Source organism: Talpa occidentalis, unplaced genomic scaffold (genome assembly GCF_014898055.3).
Source record: "Talpa occidentalis isolate TD23 unplaced genomic scaffold, MPIMG_talOcc4v2.1 talOcc4.9, whole genome shotgun sequence".
NCBI classification, from domain to species: Eukaryota; Metazoa; Chordata; class Mammalia; order Eulipotyphla; family Talpidae; genus Talpa; species Talpa occidentalis.
The window spans coordinates 72,240,275-72,267,530 of record NW_023605305.1 but is presented as its reverse complement, the minus strand read 5'-3'; the positions used below and the strand labels follow the sequence as shown (position 1 = coordinate 72,267,530).

At 46.7% G+C, this 27,256-nt stretch overlaps 3 protein-coding genes across 8 annotated transcripts in view; 2 read left to right on the top strand and 1 right to left on the bottom strand.

Annotated features, from left to right (window-relative positions):
• Window positions 1-2,994, top strand: part of TBC1D9B (TBC1 domain family member 9B) — a 47,954-nt gene extending 44,960 nt beyond the window's left edge. For both annotated transcript variants that reach the window (XM_037501214.2, XM_037501213.2), the window contains one exon: window positions 95-2,994. In XM_037501214.2, the coding sequence (XP_037357111.1) occupies window positions 95-781 (687 nt within the window). In that variant the 3' untranslated portion in view covers window positions 782-2,994. The remainder of the gene's footprint in view (window positions 1-94) is intronic.
• A 4,668-nt stretch (window positions 2,995-7,662) lies between these two features.
• MRNIP (MRN complex interacting protein) lies at window positions 7,663-27,018 on the top strand. Of its 5 annotated transcripts, none has more exons than XM_037501296.2 (7): window positions 7,663-7,752; window positions 10,666-10,725; window positions 16,348-16,436; window positions 22,123-22,198; window positions 22,732-22,883; window positions 23,719-23,806; window positions 25,028-27,018. In XM_037501296.2, exons 1-7 carry the CDS (start codon window positions 7,687-7,689, stop codon window positions 25,424-25,426), a joined length of 930 nt encoding a protein of 309 aa, XP_037357193.1. In that variant the 5' UTR covers window positions 7,663-7,686; the 3' UTR covers window positions 25,427-27,018. The 5 variants fall into 5 exon arrangements, with proteins under 5 accessions (XP_037357193.1, XP_037357191.1, XP_037357195.1 ...); XM_037501294.2 differs by having other exon boundaries at window positions 22,111-22,198; XM_037501295.2 differs by lacking the exon at window positions 7,663-7,752 and adding an exon at window positions 7,875-8,160 and having other exon boundaries at window positions 22,111-22,198.
• SQSTM1 (sequestosome 1) overlaps window positions 23,272-27,256 on the bottom strand; it is a 16,499-nt gene continuing 12,514 nt past the window's right edge. Inside the window, exon 8 of the mRNA XM_037501293.2 lies at window positions 23,272-26,536. Within this exon, the coding sequence (XP_037357190.1) occupies window positions 26,379-26,536 (158 nt within the window). The 3' untranslated portion in view covers window positions 23,272-26,378. The remainder of the gene's footprint in view (window positions 26,537-27,256) is intronic.

Sequence of the window (27,256 nt, the reverse complement as noted above, 5' to 3'; positions counted from 1 at the left end):
CCCGCCACCCCCCACTTAGAACACCCAGCTGACCCCAGGGCAAGCTGACCCGCCGTTCACCATTGCTCTGCCTTTTGTCTGACTTAACCCCCAGGAGCAGTTCATTGAGCTGTGCAAGACACTGTACAACATGTTCAGTGAAGACCCCATGGAGCAGGAGCTGTACCACGCCATTGCCACGGTGGCCAGCCTGTTGCTCCGCATCGGCGAGGTGGGGAAGAGGTTTTCGGTACGGCCAGGCAGGAAGCCCAGGAATGGTGCCCCTGAGGAGGATGAAGCGCCAACCCCCAACCCCGCTTATGACCCAGCCCTGGAGCTTCAGCCATCAGCCGCAGGGGATCCCCAGGCCAAAGCTGGGGGTGATACCTACCTTGGGAAGACACCACAGGAAAGCCAGGTGGTGGGTGAAGGGGGCAGCGGCGAGGGGCAGGGATCCCCCTCCCAGCTTCTGTCTGACGACGAAACCAAAGATGACATGTCCATGTCCTCCTACTCGGTGGTCAGCACAGGCTCTCTGCAGTGCGAGGACCTGGCAGATGACACAGTGCTGGTGGGTGGGGAGGCTCGCAGTCCTGAGGCCACTGCTCGCTGTGGGGGCACCGTGGACACAGACTGGTGCATCTCCTTTGAGCAGATCCTGGCCTCCATCCTAACGGAGTCCGTGCTGGTGAACTTCTTTGAGAAGAAGGTGGACATTGGACTCAAGATCAAGGACCAAAAGAAGGTGGAGAGGCAGTTCAGCGCCTCCAGTGACCACGAGCAGTCAGGGCTTTCAGGCTGATGCCTCCACTGAATGGGGACTCGCTTCTCTCTCCTCGCTCCCACCCTTCCTTCCTGTCTCTTTTCTCCCAGTGTCCCCAGAAACAATGAGCTGTTAAGTGGAAGAAAGTTTGAGCAGTTGCAGGTAGGGCCCAGGCAGAGTCTCCCTCGTCCTTCATGTACCGGCCCTTGCATGGTGTCCAAGGCTCTCTTGGCTCTGCCCCCTGCTTGCCCACTGCCTCTGTGCCTCACGTGTGGCCAAGCCAAACCCTGTTCTCCACCCACCAGTGTGGAGGAGCCAGGTAGTGCTCCGGGGAGCCCCTTCTGCCACTGGCACCAGGTGGGAGGGTTACGAGCCTGTTGGGCACCGGTGTTGGGACCTTTAAGGTATCTCCAGGAACTCCTAGGCTGGCGCTCCCAGCTAAGGGACACAGGCGGGAGCCATGCAGGTATTACTCAAAATCTTCTTTCAGCTTCTCCTCCTCACCATTAACCTTAAAGGTAAATCCCTCAGGTCCTGATAGATTTCCTTGTATTCAGTTCAGTTGGCTAAAAATGACACTGTGCTCAATGCCTTAATAAATCCCTGAAGGAACTAAAGCTACTGTGTACAACCTTAATGTGACCTTCCATAGCCTGAGGCCCGTGGCTTCTCCCCAGTCAGGTATAGGGCCCAGGTTGTGTGCTTGAGGTTCCAGACTCTCAGTCCCTCGTGGGGGGTGTTCAAGGCCACCAGGGAGGACAGTCACAAGGGAAGTGCTGATGCAGGCAGGCAGGGCCTGTGCTGACCTGTGCTGGCAGGGGAAGCCCCAGCCTGCTCCATAGGTCTAAGCGGCGTGGTTCTGGGCACAGCAAGTGTGTGCTCGGGCCTGGGCCACAGCCAGCATGGGAGATCAGGGGGCAGACTGTAGGGCCATAGGCAGTGGCCTTGCAGCAGGAGTCACTAGTTGGTATCCAGTGTCTGCTCCCCACACAGGGCTGCTCCTGCCTTTTAACTAAAAGACAAATCTATTTGTTTTTAATGTAAGGTCTTTATTAAGGCATAATTTGCATGCCATAAAATTTTCTTGTTTTAAGTTCTAGTACTATTTCTAGTAAATTGACAGTTGCGCAACCATCACTGCAGTTGAATTTTAGAGTATTTCTGTTGCCCCAGCAAGACCCCTCCTGCCTACAGGTGCTCAATCCTTATTTCCACCCCCAGCCCAGGCAACCTGTAGACTGCCTTCTGCCTGTATAGATTTTATGGCTGATTTTTAAGATAACAACCTCTATGGTTTTATGTTATTCACAACAGTTGGGTCACCATCTCAAAGAATGCATCAAAACAACAGCAGGGAAACTGAAGTACTTTCTTAGCAACAACAAAGTCATTAATCAACATAATCTCTTTCCTAGTATTTATACAAACTGAACACATGTTTTGCCATAAAGTAATTTCCAAGGATTCTTACCAGAAAGACTATGTTCTTGGCCACATTGAAATTAAATAAAGCTATACCTAAGAATCCCACTCCTTTGGCAGTTTAAAGTCTTAAATTGATTGTGATTAATTAGGAAGTTTAAATAACTTAGAATTTGATACAAGTTTTATATACCATATATAAGTATAAATTTGAGAATTTACGAAAGAAATTAAATAGATGAGTATAAAAGGAATCTAGCCCTTTCATGTGATTAAAAAAATGTAGTATTTTCATCTTTTTCATTCAACCTGGCATAATACTAAAATGTCTGACAGCAAGAACAGTAAAATTAAACAATACATGGATAACATTTTAAATATATTTGTTATGTAAGTAAACATAACTGTATTTTAAAACTGCCTACCAATTGCTACGTTGTCCCAAAGTATTCATCAAGTCATTCTAATAATTTACAAGAAAAATGTGCACATGAATTTTTAAAGGATTACATATGTTTATTGCAGAAAGGAAGAAATGATCGAAAAGTCAGAAAACAATTTTTCCTTGTACTTAAGACCACTACTCAGTATTGTGATGTCTTCTTTTTTTCTGTGTTTATCTTTTTTCAAAGTAGAACTCACACCATAACATGAAAATTTCATTCTTTCTCATTAAGCATAAACATCCTCTGCAGACGCCCTATACTCTCAGCCACAGTAACTCAAGTGTGTGGAAATAAAGATCACCCAAATTAGAAGAGACTATTTTCTTTCTCTGGTTGGCCTAAGATGATGAGGGGAGGCACAAAATAGAGCAACTGGCAGTCATCTGACCAAAGCCCTCACTGCCACAGAGATGGCTTAGCTTGAGAGGCTGGTTGCTGATGAGATGATGACATACCGTCTGGTGACTGCCTATCTGTACAGTCACATGTCACTCAACAACAAGGGCCTGTCGGTTGGGTAGTTTCATGGGGCAAATGTCACCGAATGTGATTACACAAGCCTAGAAAGCATGGCCAGCTGCACGCCTCTGCTGTATAGTGCAGCCTTTCCTTCCTAGGCTGCAAACCTCTCCCACATGTTGCTGTACTGAATACTGCAGGCAACTGAAACACGGTAGTATTTGTGTATCTAAACCTCTCTACGCATACAGGAGGTACAGTGCAAATGTGGTATAAAGCATAAAAAGTGGTACACCCGTTTAGGGCACTTACAGAGAGTGGAGCTGGAAAGACTGGGGGTTGCTGTGGGTGAGTCAGTGAGTGGTGAGTAACTGTGAAAGCTGGGACATGACTGCACTACTGTAGACTTTAGAAACACTATTGCACTTAGGCTACTAAATTTATTTTAAAAGTATGTTTCTTCAATAATACTCTTCAGCCAACTGTAGCTTTTTTACTTCAAAAACTTAATTTTTAAACACTTTTTGACTTACAACACTTTGTTAAAAACAAACACTGCACAGCTGTACAAAAATACTTTATAGCCTTACTGCTTTCAATTTTCCTATTTTTAATTTCTTTTTAAACCTTTTGTTAAAAACTAAGACACAAGCACGTACTCTAGCATGACTGCACGGGTCAAGGCCATTGCGAGCACTGTCTTCCCTCCCTGGAAGGCTCCTCAGGGACATAGGCGTTGCATAGAACCATCATCTCCTAGGATGACATTGCCTTCTGGAATGAATGCTGAAGGGCCTGCCTGAAGCTCTTCTTGAAGAGGTGTTGCTCTTTTCAGAAGTAGGTTCACAGTATTTTGCTTGGTTTATTTCTTTTTCTCATCACAGATTTGCTTATAAGCAGATAAAGCACCATGAACATTCCTCTCTATTAATGAAAACCTTCTGTGGGGGTCTATACTTTCGAACTTTTTAAGGGGCTTGTTGAGGTCTGCAAAAGCTTCTGCTAAACCTCTCACTGTGAATTTTCGTTGGGGTTCTTGTGCAGCTCCTGCAGTTTCCTTTTTCTTGCCTCTTCTTCAGCTATGCATTCCTGTTCTAGTTCCAGTAACTCCTCATATTAGTCAATTCATCGGGAATTGCATCTAGGAGCTCCTCAGTATCATCCTTGCCCACAGTCAGGTTAAAGTTACTGGCCATCTTCAACCACAGTTTTGTTGATTTTCACAAGCTCATCCTTGGCAAATCCTTTGAATTCATGGACAAACCTCTTGAGTGTCTTCTTCCAGATACCATTCATACACTCCTTGGTGACATCTCCCCAAGTCTAGGCAAGGTTCTTAATGCAATCACAGATGTTGTAATCCTTCCAGAATTGCATCAGTGTTTTCTCAGTACCTTCCTCGGTTATAGCAATAGCCTGGGCAAAGGTCCTCCTCAGGTAGAAGGCCTTAAATGTTGCTATAACTGCCTGACCCATTGGTTGGATCAAAGAGGTTGTATTTGGGGGCCAAATATCACTTGGATATTGGGATGAAGATCACCAATAAAAGGTGGATGTCCGGGAGCATTATCAACAATAAGCAAAATTGTAAAAGATGTATTATTCTCCAAACAGTACTACTCCATTTCACTGGCATAGCAATTCAGGAGGGCATCTTGGAAGAGGAGCTGGGTCATCCATGACTTCTCATTGCTCCTGTAGTACACGGGCAGTGTGTGCTCACTAATATGCTTGAAGGCCTTGGGGTTCTCCTGTGAGATCACGAAGGGCTTTAATTTGTAACCTGCAACATTGCCCCCAAGCAAGACTGTTAACCCTGTCCTTAAAATCCTGGTGGTGTCATGGCCTCTTTATGGAGGAAATTCTTTTCTGGCATCCATTTCCAGAATAAATAGGGTTCATCCATATTAAAGATTTACTCTGGCAAGTAATTTTCCTCCACATTCAGCTTATCTAGAGTTTCTAAAAATTTTTCAGCTGCCTTTACATCAGCACTTGCAGCCTCACGTGAGTACTCCCTTTCACTTTATGTAAGGAATAACGGTTCTTGAATCGCTTAAACCACCCAAAGCTAGCAGTAAATTCAACATCGTAGTCGGGTCCAGCCTTTTCTTTCAACATTACATACTCTTAGCTTTTTTTTTAAAGATGTATTTATTTATGCATACAAGAACTGGGGTACAGGCCAGAGGTGTGGGGAGTGAGGATTCACCAGAGACAGAGTGGGGGGAACAGAACAGGCAGATGGACTGAAATAGACTGCTGAAGGGATGCTGAGGGGAGCAGCGGAGCGAGTCAGGAGAGGTCTGCTGCACCATGTGGGTAGCTCCTTGGCTGGCCGGAGGAACGAACTCGTGCTGCAGAGGCTGCAGACAGCTTCATAGGTTGTGTCTTAATCCCTTGTGCCACTAGGGAGGCCCTGTTTTTAAATATTATCCTTTTTGTGAATAGCTAATTATATAAAGTATATACTCTGATGAGTTTTGACATGTACATACTTATAAATCATTACTTCATAGTGCTGCATCCTTAACCCCTTGCACCACCAGGGAGGCCCAAACTTTTAACTTTGGTTGTGACTGTCATGGTGCTGAGAGGGATACGCTTCTGTGTCTAGTCTTCAATCCAGGTCATTAGAAGTTTCTCCATACCTTAAATAGGCCCTTCTTGAATTTCAATGAAGCAGATCCCATAACAACCTGCATCACTTTATTCTTGTTCAAGATCATAGCAATGGTGGAATGGGACATGCCTGACTGGTGAGCAATAACCAGCACTGATTTTCCACTTTCATAGTCCTTAATCACTTTTAATTTCGTTTCCAGGTCAATCATTTGGAGTGGTCTCTTAGTGCCCACATTGACAGTGGATTTTGTTCATGTAGGAACAATGATGAACAAACAAGAGATGAAGCAATGCTATTGAAACACCTGGTAAACACAAGATGTATTTGAGATTGTTGCCAGCATAAAACCCTACACTAGACAATGTGGCCACCTTTGGACATGCTGTCCGTCTTGACCAAAATGTCACCTGGGGCATGACTATATTCGATCTCTTGAACCCAACTTTTAAAATGAATGCTTTTTTCTAACATATACTTGTACAAAATTTTAAAAGTAAAATATAACAAATTCTAAATCATCAAAACCTTAACCCCTCGCACCTCAAAATAAATAATGCCCCGTTTTACATCTTTGAAAATAAGGATTTTCTGTGACTTTGCCTCCCCAAAATACACGTCTGCATTTTCACTTCAAACTTTTTTTTTTAAAGATTTATTTTTATACAAGAATTGGGGTACAGGCCAGAGATGCGGGGGTGAGAGGATTCACCAGAGACAGAGTGGGGAGCAGAACAGGCAGACGGACCGAAGTACACTGCTGAGGGGAGCAGCGGGCACCGAGACAGAAGAGGTCTGTCCTGCCATGCGGGTTTCTCCCTTGCTGGCTGCAGTGACTGCCGATTGCTTCATAGGTTGCGTCTTAACCCCTGCGCCACCAGGGCGGCCCTTCACTTCAAAGTCTTTGCAACAGAGGTGCATGATGTTCCATGCAAGCAAGTCAGGAAATTCATTCCCATTTTCCATGTTAGACTTCACAAATACTAGTGCATGAATAATAAATCTGGATGCTTCCTATTAGTCTATTTTTTTAAAGATTTATTTATTTATGCATACAAGAACTGGGGTACATGCCAGAGGTGTGGGAGGTGAGAGGATTCACCAGAGACAGAGTGGGGAGCAGAACAGGCAGGCGGACTGAAAAACACTGCTGAGGGGAGCAGCAGAAGTCAGGAGAGGTCTGCTGCGCCATGTGGGTTGCTCCCTGGCCGGCTGGGGATCGAACTCGTGCTGCAGAGGCTGCGGATAGCTTCATAGGTTGTGTCTTCACCCCTTGGCCACCAGGAAGGCCCTGGAATTTTCTTTTAAAAAGATGCTTATGCTCTCAGGCACTGGCATGGCGGCCTGGAGTTTTGGTCCCGCGCGGATGGGGCAGAGAGTTGCGATACTTGTCCGCGGAGAGAGGGACTTGCTCTTCCATCTTCCAAAGAGGGGTCGTAGTGGGGTTTTTTCTAGGGTGCTGCCAGAGGCCTGGTTTTCCTTTTCTGCTTTCAACTCCAGGCCTGTTTTCCCCGACGCTCGGGAGCAAAGGTCAGCTGACCCCTGGGCCCCGCCGCGCTGCCTTCCAGCCAGGGGTGTCGAGGAGGGGCCCTGGCGGAGCCGCCTCCTCCCGCGGCGAGCAGCAGAGGGAACGGCGCGGACCTGCGCGGCGTGTGGAAGCGGGCTTCGCAGCTTCCCTCTCCCCCCCATGCCCAAGAGAAACCTGGCTTAGAGGAAGGGAACAGGCGAGCGTCACTGACTCGGCTGACGCAAACCAACCCCAACCAACGCCACAGCGCAGAGAGGGCCAGGGCGGCGCCTCGGCTGCCTCCGCCCCGACAGCCGCGGCGGCTCCCGCGGCCAGAGCGGCCACGGGGCGGGGCGGGGCGGGGCGGGGCGGGGCCAGGGCGCGCGCGCACGCGCACTCGGGCGCTTCCGGCCAGGGGGAGGCTGGGGGCGCGCGGGCGGCTCCGAGCGCGGGGTCACGCGCACGCTCCGTGACGGCGGAGGCCGCGATGGCGCCTCCTCAGCAGGCTCGGGTGCTGCGGTGCTGCTACTGCCGCCTCTTCCAAGTGCACCAGGTCGGGCGAGCGCCGGCCTCCCCTCCTCTCCGCCCGGCGCCGGGGCGGGGCGCGGCGGGCGCGGGGCAGGGGTGTGAGGGGACCTGGTCTCGCGGGGTGCGCCCCCAGGGGTGGGCCCCGCCCCCCGCGTTTGAGCGGACGCGAGGCGGTATCTGTGCTTAGAGGCGGGTGCTGTTGATCTCGGTATAGACAGCGTCGTTTTGGCCTGATCGCTGCTGGGGTCGTAGAAATCCGGTCATGGCATCCGCGAAGGCGACCGCGTAAGTTCTGGCTTGCAGTTGGGGAACCGGGCTGAGACAGCCTCTCGTTCGCGAGGCGAGCGCCCAGAGCAGCAATTTCTCAGTTGAGATGCACGGGAGAAGACAGCTTTTAAAACTAAGACGCGGGCCTCCCTGCCGGCGCAAGGGGGTAAGCACCGCACCTTAAAGCTATCCGCAGCCTCTGCAGCACGAGTTCGATCCCCGGCCGGTCAGGGAGCAACCCACATGGCGCGCAGACCTCTCCTGCTGTGCCCGCTGCTCCCCTCAGCAGTGTATTTCGTCGGTCTGCCTGTTCTGTTCCCCGCTCTGGCTCTGGTGAATTCTTTCATCCTCCCGCGCATCTGGCCTGTACCCCGGTTCTTGTATGTATGTATGTATGTGTGTATGTATAAATAAACAAACAAACAAAAACGCAACACGGCGCTGCCTGATACCACTCCATGGTTCTATCCGCTTGGTGACGGACTCCACCCACTCTCCCCAGAAGCGTGAACAGAATACTTGGTGTTTCTGGAACATTGCTAACCTAGCTTTCAAAGCAAAACACGGGGGATGACACTTAACCTATTCTCTTCTAGATCTCATTCTGTTATAGAGCAGCCCCGATATTAAACGGGTTCCTGGCTGTGGGTCCTCACCCGCGCGCTTTAAAGGGACTTATGAATACTCTACTACAGACACACACAAAAGGTTAATAAAAGGTTTATTTACAAGAGAAAAGGAAATAAGGAAAATGTACAACTCAGGGAGAAAATAGGGAAATAAAGTCTTTAATGCGTCCTACCCGATCCGACGACCTGGAAACCCAAAGTCACTCTCAGAGCTGGCCGGACTGCGAGCTGGCGGAGAGCCAAAAATGGGGGATCCTCCAAAGCCCACCTGTCTGCCTTTTATATCCACCTGGCTGCTTAACCCCACCCTCAGGTCCCAGCCACCTTCCCTTTGGTGGTGATGGGATTTGGAGTTCCCAGTATCTTTGGCTTTGACCTAGGGTGGGGGTGGAGTCCACAAAGCCTATATGGAATTAGCTTTGGGACATCCTTTTCCCCCTAACAATTCCATCTCCCTGCTTAATGTCACCTAACACAGCTGTGGACTTCTGATAGTGTCCTCATCTTTGTCTGCTATTCTCTTGTGCCAGGAAAAGGATAGCATCAAATATCTTTAAGATATCTGTTTGAAAATCCGTAAAAGGCTGTGTATACGCGGCCTGCTGAGAGTTTGTAGGGGCAATTTTAGGGGCGCAGAAACTTTTTATTTACCACATTTTTTGGACTCTGTTCTAGGAGTAGAGAATAAATGGGAATCATTGCCGGTTTTAAACTGTTACACATGGATAATATAGTTCATGCCCTTGTCATTTTCAACTCTACGAAGTAATTTGAAGCCGAAGGAGCTAGAGTTAACCATTAATTGCAAGCAATCAGGCAATTTCACACATTCAATTTCAATAACTTCTGAACTAGATATTCTCATTTTGCAAGGATGAGACTACTGGAATCCAGAGAAATCAAGTGATCTCTCCATCTTCTAAGCTGCAGAGACAGGACTGTCCCATTGCAAAGACACTGTTACTCATACTATCTTTCAAGTCTCCAAAAGCGGCCAGTTACCAGTTATTGTGTGTCCTTCCAGACCTTTTTTTTTTCCAGTGCATGTCTTAGGTGCCTATGTCCCTGCAGAAAACACACAGTATTTTCATGGTATTTGAAGATAGATACCGAGAAGTGAAACTGCTAAATCATGGGATATACCCATCTGCTTATCCTCTTAAGAATCCTTTTGGGTACTTTCCTTATAACCTTAGTGGACCGTTATTATAATATTAATTTTTATTAATCAATCTAGACACATTTGTGATGTTAAGTATGCTATTTCACTCCATTCTTCAAGAACCTATGGTGCCCATTGTTAAGATTTTCCAGATTATAAATGAACTCTTCCATTACCTTCCTAAATAGATATTTGCTTATATAAAATCTGTATAACTTCGAAGATATATTTTGTACCCACTGTATTAGGTTATCTTACTGCTTTTAGTAAGTTCTTCAGTTGATTCTCAAGTTCTCAGGTTAAAAAAATCATAATCTATAAATACTACTTTTTTGTCCTTTCCAGTTTTCATACCTCTTTATACCTTTTCCAATTCCACTAGTTAGTATGTTCAGAAAAAAGTGGTAGCCGTGGAGATCCTTGGCTTGGTCTTGCTTTTCATGGGAATGCTAGTAGTGATTCTCCACCTTCAGCACCAGCTAGGTATAGGGTATATTATCACAATAAGAGAGAGCCCATTTAGGCAGATTTATCAGAAATTGAAATTGTTATGGACTTATTTTTGAGGATGTGAGGTAGAACTCAAACCTGATTTTGTTTTATATGGATAGTCATTTTTCCAGGCACCACTAAGTATCTATTCTTTCCTCACTCTTAAAATACCATCCTTCTTCATACATACAAATATTGAGTCATCATATAGTATACCTAAAATTAATTGACAGTTAAGCTTCAGTTTTTAAAATGGCACTAAATTTTCATACATATGTGTTGGTTTGCTTCCAAACTCTATTCTTTTGCACTGATCTTTTAAAATAATTTCTGATCCATTTCTCCCTGTTTTAAATAATTAAGCCATATTTCTGAAATTTCATTATAGGTGAAAAAGAGTCTGAAATGGACATGCAAAGCTTGTGGAGAGAAGCAGTCATTTTTGCGGGTGAGTCCGGAAAAATGGCCTGACTGGCCAGGGAGCTACCCACATGGCACAGCAGACCTCTCCTGACTTGCCTGCTGCTCCCCTCAGCAGTGTATTTCAGTCAGTCTGCCTGTTCTGTTCCCCACTGTGTCTCTGGTGAATCCTCTCACCCACCCCCACCCCCACATCTCTGGCCTGTACCCCAGCTCTTATATGCATAAATAAATAAATCTTTAAAAAAAGAAAAAAGAATATCATCTACAAATAGGTGATAGTTTCACTTATTCTGTTATGACTCAGATTCCCTTTATTTCCTGTTTTCATCTTATAGGTTTAGCCAAAATCTGTAATACTGAATTAAACAGAACACACACATAATGTAAAATTGGACTGAGCACAATGAAAGGAAAGTACAGGAACTTATAAGAAGATAACCAAGGAATCAGACCCCACTGGAGGTTGACAGACAGCTCTTGGTGGATGCAGGGCTATGAGTACTCTTACTTAGCCTGGTCTTTTACTCATTGATCCTTTTAATACCACAAACTGTCCTGTTTTCTTTGCCTCATTAAGCCCCTCACCTGCTCTGGCCCTTTATGCTACCTCTCCAGTCTCATCCCATCATTTTCCTCCTTCAACTATAGGGACCTTTCTTTCTGATCTTGAAATAATCCAGATCTTAAGGTCTTTATGCCCATTATCGGGGCTACCCCTCACTCTTCTCATCATCCAGATAGGACAGTATGCCCCAGTATGTCCACCCTAGCATATTGTCCACCCTAGGCTATAAGTTCCATGAGAGGCTTTGCCTGTCTTATTTAACTGTTACACTGCCCTCAGCACTTAGCTTTAGTGCCTGGCACATAGTGCTCAGTAAATTGAATGAATAAATGACCAATTTCACACTAATGGGCATTTGGGTGGATTCTAATTTTAATCATCAAGAACAACTCTTATAAATACTTTTTTCTTCACTTGACCAGTTATTTCCTAAGGATATAGCCCTAGAAGTTAAATTTCTTTTTTAGAGAATATATTTTGATTAAGGTTCTTTTACCTGCAAATCACAGAAAAATAACACACTTTAGAATGACTTCAGCAAAATTAAAAATTGTACTGGCAATGTAATAATTATCTTGAGGAATCCAATTCATACCTGCCCTCTTGAAGAACTGACCCTGAAAAGCTGCCAACAGTGCAGGCATCTCTTCCTCCCTTTTTTCCCTCACCCAGCTTCTCCCTACAGCTTCCTCACTCTCCCTGACTTCCCCTTCCCTTCCTCCCTTTTCCCAGATAGTCCATACTAACACACTCTCCTCCCAGACCATAGAATCTCATTTCCAACCAACTGGAATAGCTGAGTTCCAATCATAAAGGCCTGGGTAAAGCGATCTGATGATTGGCCCAGTTGGCTATTGTCCACCTCTGGTCCAGTCAATAAGGGTGGCTGGGGGTGGGGGTGGTCAGGTGATCAGGGCCTCTACTGAGGCCCACCCTGAGATTGGGTCATTGTGAGGAAGGCTCATGAGCGAGACAAACACTTTCCATAGTGTTGCTACCTATTCTACATGTTGGTATGTGTTTCTGAATTCTCCTTGAGGAGCTTTGCCTTCCTGTCAGCACCCCCATGCATGTGCAGTGCAGTGGTGTGTGACTTGTGGTTACCTAGGCTACCGTAACAAACAGACACCATAATTGTGGCAGCTTGACCTATCAGTTGTTTCTCTTGCTCTTTTAACAGTTCTGGGATGGATTGAGGTCTGCAGGGTCACTGTCTTTAGTGTGATCATTTGGAGTCAGAGGCTCCCATCATCTTGAGGTTCTGTTATTCCCTAAGGCTTGTCTCTTACTTACCCACAGCTACTGAAAGAGGCAGGAGCACAGAAAAGTAGCCAGGAGACTTTTAGGAGACTTTTAAGAGTAGCCAGGTCTGGAAGTACCCCATTTTCCACTGGAAAAAACTTAATCTCATGGCCACACCTATCTGCAAGGAAATACAGTCTAGTCTGTGCCCAAATAAGAGAAAAGCATGTGTCTTAATTTAGCCAGTGGTCTCTGCATACAGGTGAGCACACACCCTCCCATGATGCCACTAGCTTATCTCGCTTTTTAAACTTTGCCATTCCTCTCCACTTCCTTTCCTTCAAAATGTGATTTCACAGCCCTTGAATCCACTAAAATTGCTTGTTTCAAGGTCAGTAATCATCTCCACATTGCTACAATCAATGAGTAATTCTCAGTCCTCTAGTGACTTGAGTTTGGCCACATCTGTCAGAGTTTGTCACTTCCTCCTCCTTGAAACATTGTCTCATGTGGACTTCTAGTCATCCTGACCCCGGTTTTACTTCCATCCCCTTGGATGTATTTCATTTCTCTGTTAGTTTTGTCCTGTCACCTCAACTTCCGAACATCACAGTGCTCTGGAACATTTTTTCACCTCTTTTCTAGCACACCATTCCCTTAGTGAGCTGAGATGATATCATCTGACATCTGGAATGTCTTTCTCAGACCCTGGGCTTGTCTTTGAACTCATGTGCTCTCTCAGCACTCAGCTTTCCCAAACCTCCTGTGTCCAAAACAGCAGCCCTCCCTTCACCCCCCTACTCGCCCATGGTTGTCTCTGTCTCAAGTCCCTTTATCTTTGCTTGAGTATAAACCTTGAAGTCATCCCTGCCTCCTCGTTTTCTTTTACACTCTTCCTCCATCCCATCAGCAAATTTTTTGTCAGCTTCACTGTTATACCCAGACTGACCACTGTTGCGTGGTGGTCTGGGCAGCCTTCCTTCTTGCCTTAGCCTCTAGGCTGGCCCATCTGTCTCTGCCGTACAGTCTGCTCTCAGCATCACAGCCCCAGGTACTGCTAATACGTGCTGGCTTATGTCACTCCCTGCCCACGCCTCCAGGTGAGAGCAAACCCATGCTCTTACAGACAGGGTTAGGTTTGGGGGCTCAGGGCAAGTGAAAATATTCAAAAGCAGGGAAAAGTACTGTTAAAGGCACTAAAATATTCATTCCTTTCATGATCTCTGTCTTTTCATGACGTCTCTTATTATTTAATGTCTTACTAAGTAACAAAAATAACATTTTAAATTATTGGCATGAATTTTACAGTTTATCCTTATATGTGTAACACCAGTTTAAATACAGCAAGCATTTAGTACATGGAAAAATATGGAATGAAAGCATTTAGTATATATGTTCATGTTTTTTTAGAACACCCTGTCTTTGTCCTGCATCTCAAGCAAGTTCTAGTTCTAGTGGGAAGTCTGGCCTCAGACTCTCTGTGCCCCCACACACTTAGGTGTAGATTGCACACACTTGCTGTCTACACTCTGCTGCACCTCCCCCTGCAGTGACCCTTAGGGCTAATGGCTTGCGCCACGGTCCCTAGGTCCGGCTGGGCAACCAGCGCGCAGGCGGAGAACAGCAAAACCCCCTGAAGATATACTTGCTGCACCTCCTCCTGCAGTGACCTCTAGGAATCCCTAGGTCCGGCTGGGCAACCAGCGCGCAGGAGGAGAACAGCAAAAAACCGCCTGAAGACATAGATAAGACGGAAGCCTGTTGAAAGATAACGACCACCAGAAGCCACTACAGGAATGCTGTCCGCTCGGAAACTTATCTCACCTTCTCTAGACCCACAAACTTTATTCTAATACAACTGTCTCTCTAAAATCTTTTCTCTTTCTCTGTTTAAAAGGTCATTGGTTTGCCGATTAAAAAAGAACATACGAAATCTAATAACTAGGCTGATTCAAATGAAACGTTACTAAACTCTGTGTATTAATTGAACTGCTAGCTTAATAATTTCTCCGTTGTATACTTAGCCTTGTTTGTATTAATCTAAATGATAAAAATATTACATTGTGAAAAGTAAAATTCACCCGTGTTAATTAATAGTAATAGTGAGTAGTTAAAACAAAAAGTAATCATATAAAACAAAAAGAAAAATTAATAGCCTAACTACTTAGGAATGTGCCTGGGTCCAGATGTAAATCACTGCCCTGGCAATGATAAGCTAAACCTATAAGCAAGCTGATTTCTTCACTGATGTTCGCCATTCCTATGCTTTTAGAAAACATATATATACTGGTCACCAACTCAAATAAAATTACACTCAGATTTTCACTCTTGAAGTGTGTCTGTTTGTCATTTCTTTAACCGAATCCCTGACCACCCTGCGCAGTCTCTCAACCCTGAGACGGCCTCATCGTCTACTGCTGTGCTGGTCCGCGGCAACACTCAGAGTCTAACTGAACTCCTAAGATTGGAAGTCCACTGGTGGTCTGTGCTCCTGGGCCTTCGAGAAAGCTCTGTGCAGATGGGGTAGCACAGAACCATGGTCATGGCACCTGAGGTGTGTGTATCTCTTCACTCCTACACACTCCACTGCCGCATCAGATGTCACTTATACAACAGCAGTTCAAATGTAAGATTAGAACGGATTTCCTCATGGTGACTGCAGAGCAAGACTCAGGCCCATGAGGTTGACTCTACATATAGTAGGACCAGTGCTCTCAAACTTTGTCTCCTGCCACCGTCCTCCTAGATTCTTTAGCTCCAGGCACGCAACCTCCTTACTGTTCCTCCAGAATGCCAGGTTTAAAGCATTTTGTCCTCATTTTCCTTTCATTGCTTCTGCTGAATATTCTCTCCCAGTATCTGTATGCTTTGCCTCCTCATGTCTTCCTGTTTTCTGTACCTTAGTGACCTATTCCTTGACGACCTTGAACACCCAATATAAAACCTACTCTGGGGGCCTCCCTGGTGGTGCAAGGGGTTAAGCACCGCGCTGTGAAGCAAATCCGCAGCCTCTGCAGCACAAGTTCAATCCCTGCTCGGCCAGGGAGCAACCCACATGGCACAGACCTCTTCTGCCTTGCCCGCTGCAGTGTATTTTGGTCAGTCTGCCAGTTCTATTCCCCACTCTGTCTCTGGTGAGTCCTCTCACCCGCCTCCTCCCGCATCTCTGGCCTGTACCCCAGCTCTTGTATGCATAAATCTTTAAAAATAAAAATAAAAAAATAAAACCTTTACTCTGTACCCACTCTACCCTTTTGCCTTACCTTGCTTTCCTCAGTAGCACTTCTCACCGTCTATGGCCATATTATATGTTTGTTATCTGGTCTCCTCTCACTAGAATGTGAACCCCAAAGTGACATTGCTTTTTGTCCACGTTCATATTATATTGTCCTTACCTAGTCTAGGGCCTGGCATATAAGAGTTGCTTGGTAAATATTTATTGAACAAATGAATGACTCTGAAGTAAAAAGAAAAGTCTCATTTTATTTTGTATGCCCTGAGCTATTAGGTGCAGGTATCATTTCCCATGTTTATTGACAATTTGCATTACTTCTTTTCTGAATTTCTTATTCATATTCACTAACAATTTTGTATGGGGTTTTGGGTTGAGTTTGGCTTTGAGTTCAGGATGTTAGTGGGCAGCCAGATAACCAAAACTGTTAGTTCCTGAGACTGTTGGTAAATCATTCTAGAAACAGCAGACAGTACTTAGGATTTCTTCATACTATTTCAAGAACCTTTGGGACTTGCAAAGAATAACTTTAGCCTCTCTGAGGTGCATTGCTATTTCTCAGCATTCTGTCAACGTTTTTTCAAATTTAATACATTTTTCCCCGTTAGGCTTACGGTGAGGGATCTGCTGCCGACTGTAGATGCCATGTCCAAAAATTAAACCTGCTACAGGGACAGAGTTCAGAGATGTCACTCAGGTAAGTTATTTTAGTGGGACATGATTATCTTGCCCTGTTTTTCTCTTGAGTTGACAGTATATGAATAATGGAGAAATTAGTTCGATTTCCATGTCTTATAATCATTAGATATCTTGAACAATATTCCCACAAAAAAAAAAAACTAAAAATGCCATCTACAATATTTTATTTTATTTTATTTTATTTTTTAATTTTTTTTTTTAATAGAGGCATGTTTTATTTATTTATTTGTTTGTTTGTTTGTTTTTACAAGCACTGGGCACAGTCAGAAGCGCGGGAGGGTGAGAGAATTCACCAGAGCCAGAGCGGGGAGCAGAGCAGGCAGAGGGACCGAAGTACACTGCTGAGGGGAGCAGCGGGCGGCAGGAGAGGTCTGCGCGCCATGTGGGACCCTCCTCTGGTGGCCAGGGAGCAGCCGGGGATTGAACCGGTGCCGCAGAGGCCGCGGGCAGCTTCGCAACCCAGCGCTCAACCGCTGCGCCACGGGGGAGGCCCCATCTACAATATTTTAAATGCACTAATCAGGTGACAAAAAATAACTCTCAGAGGCTAAAAAAGTAGCAAAAGACTAAGTACCTGGGCTCCTGGTACAGTTGAACCTAGGGCCCTGGAGCTTCCATTTAGACACTTGAGAAAGGATAAGGAGACAAAAGACAAGCCTGGAGCTTGTTCAGTGTGAGAAGATCTATAGGAGACCACCATGAAACTGAGTTTCCAAAGGACTACATGTAGCCCTCAGTGCACAAATGAGCTCGAAATGTATCCACCTGGTAAATTTAATACAGTATATACAGATGTTGAATTATAATGATGCACACCTGAAACATGTAATGTTAAAATGTAATGGTATTTTAGTAAAAAAAAGTAAAGGAAAAAAGAAATGCACCCACTACAACCTCATGGGCCTGAGTCTTGCTCTGCAGTCACCATGAGGAAATTCATGCAAGAAATGCACCTGTCTGTTGATCTTGACACTAACTAAAGAGGAATTTATAAGCACAGGATTTTATAAGCACAAGGAAACTGCCACATGGCTTTTCAACCTTTTACATGCACTGTATAAAAAGCCTCCAGCTGAGAATTCATGTTTAAATTGTCCTAGGAAGCAGAGCTCCTCTCTAAGCTATAAGTTTTCAACACAAGCCTGAAAGAATTCCCACAGATAAAGTTCAAAGGAGCATATACTCAGTTAAAAGTCAGTAACCATTCAAGGACCCATGTTATAATTAAACTGCTAAAAACTAATGATAAGGAAAGAATAGTAAGACTAGAGTTACATGTAAGGGAACCCCAATAGCACTAGCTGCATTTTCTCAGTGGAAACCAGAAGGGACTGGCATAATGTACTTAAAGTCCTGAAAGAAGGGAATTTGCAATCAGGATTATAATATCCTGCTAGACTGCCACTCAGAAATGGAGGCAGTATAAAGAGCTTTACAGCACACAGAAATTAAAAGAATTTATCACCACTAAATTGACCTCGCAAGAAACACTAAAGGGACTCTTATGGAGAGTAAAGAAATTTTATATAGAAATGGCAGGATAGGGGCCTCCCTGGTGGAGCAAGGGGTTAAGCACAGCACTGTGAAGCAATCCGCAGCCTCTGCAGCACGAGTTCAATCCCCAGCCAGCCAGGGAGCAACCCACGTGGTGAAACAGACCTCTCCTATCTCGCCCGCTCAGCAGTGTGTTTCAGTCATTCTGCCTGTTCTGCTCCCCACTCTGTCTCTGGTGAATCCTCTTACCCCCTTGTAAAGGGCAGGAAAACCACAGTGCAGGTTTTCTAATATCCAGCAGACCGAGTAAAGGAGGAGTCGGAGTCCTAAGTGGTTCTTGCAGGTCTTTTATTGGGATTTACCCGGTACACAGCAGGCAAAGGTGCTGGGGGGCCAGGAGGCTGGCAGTCCTTCCAGCCCCCAGCAAATCCTCACTCTATCTGGGCTCTCCAGTGATCTCTGCTTCTGCTTCTCTGCTTCTCTCTCGGCTTCTCTTTCGGCTTCTCCTCGGCTTCTACTGGCGTCCCCATGACGCCGCCCTTTAAAGCCCAGTCTTAGCCCAGGTGAATCCCATCTGCATCTGCCCACACCCTACTCCAGGTGCCCGCCATCAGGCATGCATTCAAGACTGCAAGGATCCATCATCTATCCTGATGGCGGGGGGGCAGAAAAGCCTGATACTTTTTCCTTACCCTACAATGACTGTGTAGGAAATCCTGCTACAGAAAACCTACTAGTGCTAAAATAATCTAGTAAGATCACAAGGTGGTCAACATATGAAATTAAATCTTTATAAATGTAGTAGAACATGATTTTAAAAATCAACTATCATTTATAATAGCATCAAAAATTGAAGTATTTGGGGATATATATAAAATAAATGTGCAAGATCTTGTAGGGTAAGGTAAAAAGTATCAGGCTTTTCTGCCGTCCCGCCATCAGGATAGATGACAGAACCCCCAGCACCTCTGCCTGCCGTGTACCTGGTAAATCCCAATAAAAGTCTGAAAAGCCACGGAGGACTCCAAGGACTCTCTCCTCCTTTACCCAGTCTGTTGGATTAGAAATCCTGCCCTGTGCCCCTTCCTGCCCCCTACAATCTGCTCATTAAAAACTATAAAATATTGCGGTAAGAAATTAAAGATGATTTAAATTCATGAACATATATAACATATATAACATGCCCATGGGTTAGAAGATTCAGTATTGTTAAGTTTATTCTATGGTGTCTGTAATTCCAATCAAACCTCTAGCAAGTTTTTTTTTTTTAGAATTGACAGATTTTAAAATTTATATAGAAATATAAAGGACCTAGAATTACCAAAACAATTTTGATAAGAAAAAAATTAGAGGTCTTCTACAATCTAATTTAAAAATGTATTGGGCCTCCCCGATGGCGCAGCGGTTGAGCGCTGGGTTGCGAAGCTGCCCGCAGCCTTTGCGGCGCCGGTTCGATCCCCGGCTGCTCCCCGGCCACCGGAGGAGGGTCCCGCATGGCGCGCAGACCTCTCCTGCCGCCCGCTGCTCCCCTCAGCAGTGTACTTCGGTCCCTCTGCCTGCTCTGCTCCCCCCTCTGGCTCTGGTGAATTCTCTCACCCTCCCACCCCAGTGCTTGTATCAATCAATCAATAAATAAATCTTTAAAAAAAAAAATTTATTGTAACACTACAGCAATCCAGGCAGTGTGATATTGGTGAAAGGGTAGACATAAAGTTACATCTGAAGGTGAATGGATAAACAGATTTTAGTACATTCATATAACAAAAATTATATAACAAATCTAAAAAGCATTGCTAAGTCAAAGAACAAGACACAAAATACCACAAACTTAGCGAATGGTGGTTTTCTGGAAAGGAAGGCATGACCTGCAGAGACATATAAGGGAACTTTTGGAGGTGATGAAAGTTTCTGTATCTTGTCAGTTATCTCAAATTTTTCTGACTCTTGGTAGGGATGGTTGTTTCAAAGATACAATTTATCAAAACTCATCTAAATGTACTTACAAGGGTAAGTTTTATTGTATATTAATCACAGCTCAATAAGTTATTTTTAGAAGTGTAAAGAAAAATCTGCACAACAAAACACACAACAAAAATCTGCACAACAGAAGGGGAAAAACAGAAAAGTAGGTAGAAAGGAAAGAGATCACTTACAAAAGAACAATAGACGCTCAACTTTTCAGTGGTAACATTAGAAGTGAGAAGCCACTAGTATGTTCAGATTCCTGAGAGATGAGTTCCTGGATCGTGGAAAGGTGAGTGGAGTTCTGGCCAATAGCTGGCACAACACTGCCCAGTAGAAGGGCAGTCCATCAACTGTGTGGCAGAGTAGGTGTTTCACATGCTTGATGACTTCTCATCCTCAGAGTCACCCTATTGTAACCCTGCCAGGTCTGGGGCAGCCAGTATCACAGTTGGTGGGTTCTCACCCATGCACTTACTACTGCAATTGGAGGCGAGGACTCAGGCTCAGGGTTCAACAACAACAGGGTTTATTTACAAAGGAGAGAGAAGCTGGGAGAGAGGAAACAGGGGCAGAGGCAATAGCAGTGGTTTAAGGCCTTAAAGGTTGAAGGTCATAAAGGTCTTGAAGTTCTCTGTGACGGTCTCTGCAGAGGTGACACCACAGCAGTCAGCAACAGCAAATGGGCCACAGTTGCTGCCCACAGCAAATGGGCACCAGTGTTAATAGCTCTCAGATGCTGGGCATGAAGTCGACAACAGCCTGCTCTTTCAGGGACACCTAGCATGGGGCTGATGGTGTCAATCAGCAGGCAGTGTTGGAGGCAGTCAGAGGTTAGGTCTACAAATGTGTGGTGCCAGACAACAGGGACTGGCATTACAGCTCAGTGAAGGTCTTCCAGACTAATCTGCCTGCCTGTCCAGCTGCCTCTTCAAGTCCTCTTTCATGCTCCACACAGAGGCTCACACCTCAGGCTGACTGGAAACTGGCTTAAATACTCTCCAGGGGGTGCCCTTTTTTAAACCTGATTGGTCCTTTTAGTTGATTGGCACCCAAGGGACCACCAGTCAAATTGGGAGTTTTATGATCCTGTATTTGCATAACTGCCAAGGGGGAGGAAACTACACCGCTTGGGAACACTGGGATGTCTGGGGAGGGAGGTGCACAGCTTTAGTCCCTCCAGTCCCAGCTGTTGGATTGGTTCTGGTTAAACTCCAATCAAATTCATGAAGCCCATTTCCAAAATCGTGGAACCTGGCATCCAAGGGAAAATCCCAGCCCCTGCCCAGCTGGGAACTGCATTGTCAGGGCAGACTTCTGGGCTGGAAGGCTCCAAGGCGCACCGCTGGAGCCAGCCTCAGTGGGGCTGGAGGCAAACTCAACCCAGTGCCCTTCAGTGGGGCTGGGTTTAATAATTTAGGGGGTCCTGTTTTGCTCTGAGGGTCACTTGGCAGATGAAGAAACTAAGTAGAGGGAACCACATTCAGTAAAGTTGAGGATTCTTGTGGCTCACTAGAGAGAATGCCGCTGTGATCACGTGGGGTCACACCCTGCCTGGCGTGGCTTCGGTTCCAACTTCCATTCCTCAGTGTTTTCACCGGCGATCCAGCCTCACTCGAGGTCTTAGACGCTTCAGCTCCTCACCCTGCTGTCCCTGGGAGGCTGAATGAAGTCACTGTGATATATCGGGCTCACTCTATGGCAGAGCAGCGCTGAGACACAGCACTGCCGGGAAGACTCTCCTGTGACCCCACGTGATGGAACATCTCCATTGCTGTGAGAGGGACTCTGCTCCAAGAGTCCAGATGACAGTACTGCGTTCCAGGCCCGGAGAAGGGTACCTGCGCCATTTCATCGTCTTCCCAGTAGTATCCCCTCTGGTAGGTGAGGAAATGGGGGATACAGTATTGTACCCAGCCACACTGCCACAGTGACAGCTGGTCACTTGCAAAGCTAGATTGCAAACTGTGGTCTCTCTAGATTCAGAGTCTGCTCCCTTGGCCCTTTATCACTTTCCTATTGATGGAGGATTTCCCAGCCTAAATCTGAGGAACAAATGGGCCCTCTGCTAGGGCTTCTGAACATCCAGATAAATCAAAGTTCCTGAGAACCTCCCCACCACACACACAGACACACCACACCCCCAGGACTGTCTTTGATATCCATTACCCTGCTCTTCCCATGTTTCTGGTCGTTTTACAAAGATGTATGTATAGTCTTTCCCTAAGGTCTCTGGAAGAACCTGGAAAAGCTGATGACAAGGAGAATGCAGGTCCTCGGCAGGCTGAGCATGCCAGTCTGCAGGTAAGCCAGCAGCACCCATCCAGGCCCGGCCCGCCGCCCTAGACATGGAAGGGATTCCATTTATTCACTCCTTAGTTGCTCAGCAAATGCTTACTGATGCCTCCAGATGATAGGCACTTGGCTTAAAGCTACAGGAAACACAAAATGAATCAACCCGTTCCTTTTGCAAGGTTGGCGACAACCAGGTAGTCAAGTAATTGTAATATTCTGTGAAAAGAGCTTTTTCTTCTGTCTGCTTAGAGAGCTCCTCTGAACTGAGCTTGAGCTTCCCTCCTGTGCCTCTCCCCTTCTGTGCACACCTCTGGTGGGGAAAGAATGCACTAGCAAAGCACCTGGGTTTCCATGTTCCCTTTCATAAGACTGAGCTTCCTGAGAGGGGGGCTCACATCCAGGGTTCTGTCCCTGGTGCCTGGTAAAGTGGGTCCTCAGAGTTGAGTGGGCAGATGTGTGGGCTTGAGTGACTGAGTAGGTGATATCACTGGGGACATCCGAGCTGCTGTGGGTACTTGCAACGCCGTTTCCTGATCCTGTAGGAAAAACCCCCGCCCGTGGAGAACCGCTGGCTGAAGTATCTGGAAAGGGATGCCAAAGAACCGGGCCTGGAAGGAGTGTGTTTCAGCAGACAGTCCTCATCCGAGACAGGGAATCCAGACCCTCCCTTCAATAAAGACCTGCCTAGAAAAAGGTGCCAAGCAAGTCACTAATCTAGACCTGGCCCTGTGCCACACTAAGGGATGGCAGCTGCTGCTGGTGCGGAGGGGAGGCCGGGCAGGACTGCCAACTGGGTGCCATTGACCCAGGGCTGGCTGCACTGACCTCAGGGAAGATTTTTTTTTTTTTTTTAAAGATTTACTTATTTATTTATACAAGCACTGGGTACGGTCAGAAGCGCGGGAGGGGGAGAGAATTCATCAGAGCCAGAGCGGGGAGCAGAGCAGGCAGAAGGACCGAAGCACACTGCTGAGGGGAGCAGCGGGCGGCAGGAGAGGGCTGCGCGCCATGTGGGACCCTCCTCTGGTGGCCGGGGAGCAGCCGGGGATCGAACCGGCGCTGCAGAAGCCGCGGGCAGCTTCGCAACCCAGCGCTCAACCGCTTCGCCACCGGGGAGACCCAGGGAAGAATTTTTTAATGGCAGGGTTGGCTAAGAGTAGCCAACCTGGCCAAAAGCTTTTAGCTTAGAGCAGGCAAGACCTGCCTCTTACAGGATTCCCCTCCAGACTTACTCTGCATTTCAGTGAGTTTTCTGAGACCGCCTTATCTAGATTTAGGTTCTGATTTACCGGGCGGGTGCTCTAAAGGAGGGAGCTAAGTTCCTGTTCAAAATAGAACTTTCTTGCAATAAGCTGTGGCGCGCAGATATAGATTGCTTTGGATGTTGGGCATCCTGTTATTGGCCATGAGGCAGAAGCCAAGCAGCCACCTGGGAAATTGAGAGGGATGACAAGATTATGCTGTGTGACCAAGTCAGGCTCAGCCCTGCCATGATGGGACTGGATTCTGACAGCAGTTCCACCTGCCAGGAAATGGAACCAGAGCATAGTCCAGCCTCCACACAGCCCTGATGTCCAGGAGTCAAGCAACTCTGAGGTCACCTGGAACCCCCAGAAGGTCAGTGACTGAGGATATAGTTTCTCAACTGGTCCCAGTGACCACTGAGCACAGAGAATTTTTTGTGTTCTTTTGGCAACAATTGAAATATGTAAGATGTAGGCCCCCATAAAGCCCAGCTTCCTACCTGGTGTCCTCTGTTAGAGTCAACTCTTTGCTCTGGCCTGCACCGTTTCCCTGCCATGCTCATCCAGTGATGTTAACTCCCGGTCAGAAGAGTCTCATGATGGCTTGGAGGGAGCCAGGGTTGACCAGGAGGGTTTTCCATTCAGGACAGATCATGTCCTCCGAGTAGAGGGTCTGCCAGGCTGTTCAATGTGCCTGGCTTTCTGAGTAATGTTCTCCCCCCTCACCTTCACTTATCAGGCTTTCAAGGCTACAGAATGCAGGTATTCCTCTACACTGCCTCCCCCACCAGAGGCCAGCCTCAGACCTCAGTGCAGAAGTCAGACAGCAGTGTTGGCACTCATTCCAAATTTTAGAATAATGAGTCACTGATTCTACCCTGTGCCGGTCCTGGGTTGGACACTTGCACGCTTTATCAGTGCAGTGCTCGCCACAAGCCTGTTCTGTTTCGAACGTGAGGAACTAAGGCTACCAAAAGCCCAGTCAGGTCATAGCAAGTCAGTAGGAGAGACAGGGAGTGGGGATACCGGGCCCCATCTGCCATGGTTTTCAAATTCCACTGTGGGTGGAGAAACCCAATTTTCAGTTGTTTCTGAGGTGAATATAAGTCAAGCCCCTTGGGTGCTTTCATGCATTTTCAAAACCCTCAGCCCTTCCTGTGAGCAATACAGTGAGCAGGCAGGGTAGGGTCTCTCCATCCCTTCCCAGATGCACTCTTGAGCCTTTCCTGCTCACACCTCCTCTGAGGCACCCCCTTTCCTGATGCTAAGATCCCCATGAAGATTGCCTGATCATGTGAGACTGTCTTCCAGTTTTGGAAAGCCTGGTCGTGAAATTCAGTGGAGTATTTGGGGTGATGCAGAGGGCTTTGCTTTGCTTTGCTTTGCTATACACTTTAAAATCAAAGCATGTCTCTGGCCGGCGAGCCCTCAGCACTGCTAAGTTGAGCTTAGAGCAGTGGCAGAACCTGAGGGAGAAGTGAAGCAAAGCTGCAGCGTGGCACAGGGTCCCTTCCTTCCAGCCCTGGGTCTTGCTGGGCCAGGGGCACGCTTTCAGAACAGAGCACGTGACTCTCTCCTCCCCTCTCCATTGCAGGGCCAGGCTGTCCTGGCAGAGGGCCAAAAAGGCAGTAGTTGTGAAGACTGGGACAACAGGGGACAACCACCACGGCCTGCCCAGCAGGTCAGCGCAACTTCCAAGTGGAGACGATTTCTTCTGTCACCTGAAAACTGTTCCTGTGTACACACGGACTCCCCGACACTCCCGCAGAGAGCACTCAGGCTGGCTGAACAAGCGACCCCAGGACCCCATAACCTCAGTGAAGGGCACCTGAGAGGCTCCCCCAGTGCATTCCAGCTCCTGCAGACCACCCATACCCCCATGTCTGTGTCTCCCAGGGCCTGTGGGAAGACCCCAGAGCAGCCACAGGAACTCCCACTTGTGCAACTACGTGACCTCTTTAAAACCGACGAGGACTTTGATGACAATCTGTGAACTGAGACTAGAGTATTATATTGAGACATATGTGTTATAATGTCAATAGATCTTTATATAGACGTTTGTTAATGTAAGCCCTTGTCTACTACACACCTGTCACTGGAAACACGCCTCCCCAAGTTGCTTTTAAATGGGACTGAGAACAGTTTATGGGAACTACCAAAAACTGGCAATAAACATGGCTGTCAAACAGATCATCTCAACAGTTACAACAGCTTTGATTAAAGTGCTTATACCATTTAATTAGTTCGTTTACAAATATGGGAACAGAATGGCTACAAAGGGGTTTTCTTACTGTCAAAACAGACACCTGGAAACGAGAACTACAGTGGTTATGGAACAGGCAGCAGTGAGTGAGCGCCCACATCAGCGCCCCTTCGTGGCCCTTCATTCCCCAGATGAAAGCCTGGGCTCTCTCACCTCCAGCACTCCTGCAGGAGTCTCGTTCTGCTGGTGGTGCTCTGCCTAAACCTGGAGCAGAAAATCAACTACTTGTCAGTCTCAATCTACTATTAGTTACTTTTTTTAAAAGCAGAAGGCCATTAGGCAAGATACAGTGTGCACTGCTGGCGTAACCTGGCAGGAAGAGCAAGGATGTGATGTGGTGTGGTGTCAGCGTCTCCTAGCACGGAGTCTCCCTCTGCCTTGGGGAACCTTGGGACCTTGGGGGCCTGGCTGTGTGGAGCCAGAGCACCCAAGGGAAACTGATCAGTGTTTCTCAGACATCAAAAACAACATCTCTCTCTTTCTCCCTCTCTCTCATACACACACACTGGGAGCTCCCTCCCTATGTCACTTATTCTATTGCCCTAAATGGCTTCATGCATCCCCACCCCCCAGATTCTGGAAGAAGAATGCAGATAAACTGGCCCTTATAGAGGCCCTGGGGTACTACAATAGCACAACACAACTATGAGACAGGGGACACAGAACAGGTGGGCAAAAATTGTCACAATGGCAGTGAGTGCTTTGAATACTGGATGGTGTCCAGGGCAGCCCCGATGTCGTAATTCTTGGTCTGTAGGAGCCTGGTGAGCCACCCGCCTTCATCAGAGAAGCCCATGGACAGCATCTGGGAGAGGGACTCAATCAGCCGAGGATCAGCTTCTGCCAGAGAGAGTAATAAAAACCATGACAGAGTCACTGGGCCCCACGTGCTGCCCAAACACAGCAATATCCTGTCCAGCCAGCAAGTATCCAGCACCTGTAGGGCCAAGCCCAGCACAGCCCGCCATAGGGTCTCCTAATTCTCACCAAGGCCAGGGCCTGCAAGCTTTTTTGGTAAAAGGCTTTGCAAAGAGGAACTACTCAAAGCTCAGAGGGCCAGCCATTTGCCTTCTGCCAGAGACTGCAGCATCCCCCGCCAATCTGCTGGGGTCAGAAGAGCAGCTGCTTGGCTATGCAGTTGTCTGGTCTCTGTCCCAACTACTCAACACTACCATTACAACATAAAAGCCAGACAACATGTAAACAAATAACCGTGGCTATGTGCCAATAAAACCTGACTCTGAAATTCGTATTTAATGTTCACATCTTGACTTTTTCCCAATCATTATAAAAATGAAAAAATCATTCTCAGCCCACAGGTTATATAGTTTGCCATCCTCTGCTCTAAGGCAGAAGAGATACTGGGAGCCAGGAAGCCAATGTGGTCCATGGGTGGGTTTTCACATAACTATTGCCTTGAACACTGTCACATGACGTTAATGAACTGGAGCCAGGTATGGGCTGACTCATTTGGTGTGCTCTCGATTACCACTCTACCCTGCTGTTCCCCCCCCACCACCACCACCACTTCACACATTGGCTTCCTGTCTGGGTCCTACA

Bases quoted from the DNA above. Each gene is read 5' to 3' on its own strand.
- MRNIP (XM_037501294.2), top strand. From the start codon at position 7,687: ATGGCGCCTCCTCAGCAGGCTCGGGTGCTGCGGTGCTGCTACTGCCGC. The intron at 10,726-16,347 runs GTGAGTCCGGAA...TTTCCCCGTTAG, and splicing joins AGAAGCAGTCATTTTTGCGG to GCTTACGGTGAGGGATCTGC. The intron at 23,807-25,027 runs GTCAGTGACTGA...TCTCCATTGCAG, and splicing joins TCACCTGGAACCCCCAGAAG to GGCCAGGCTGTCCTGGCAGA.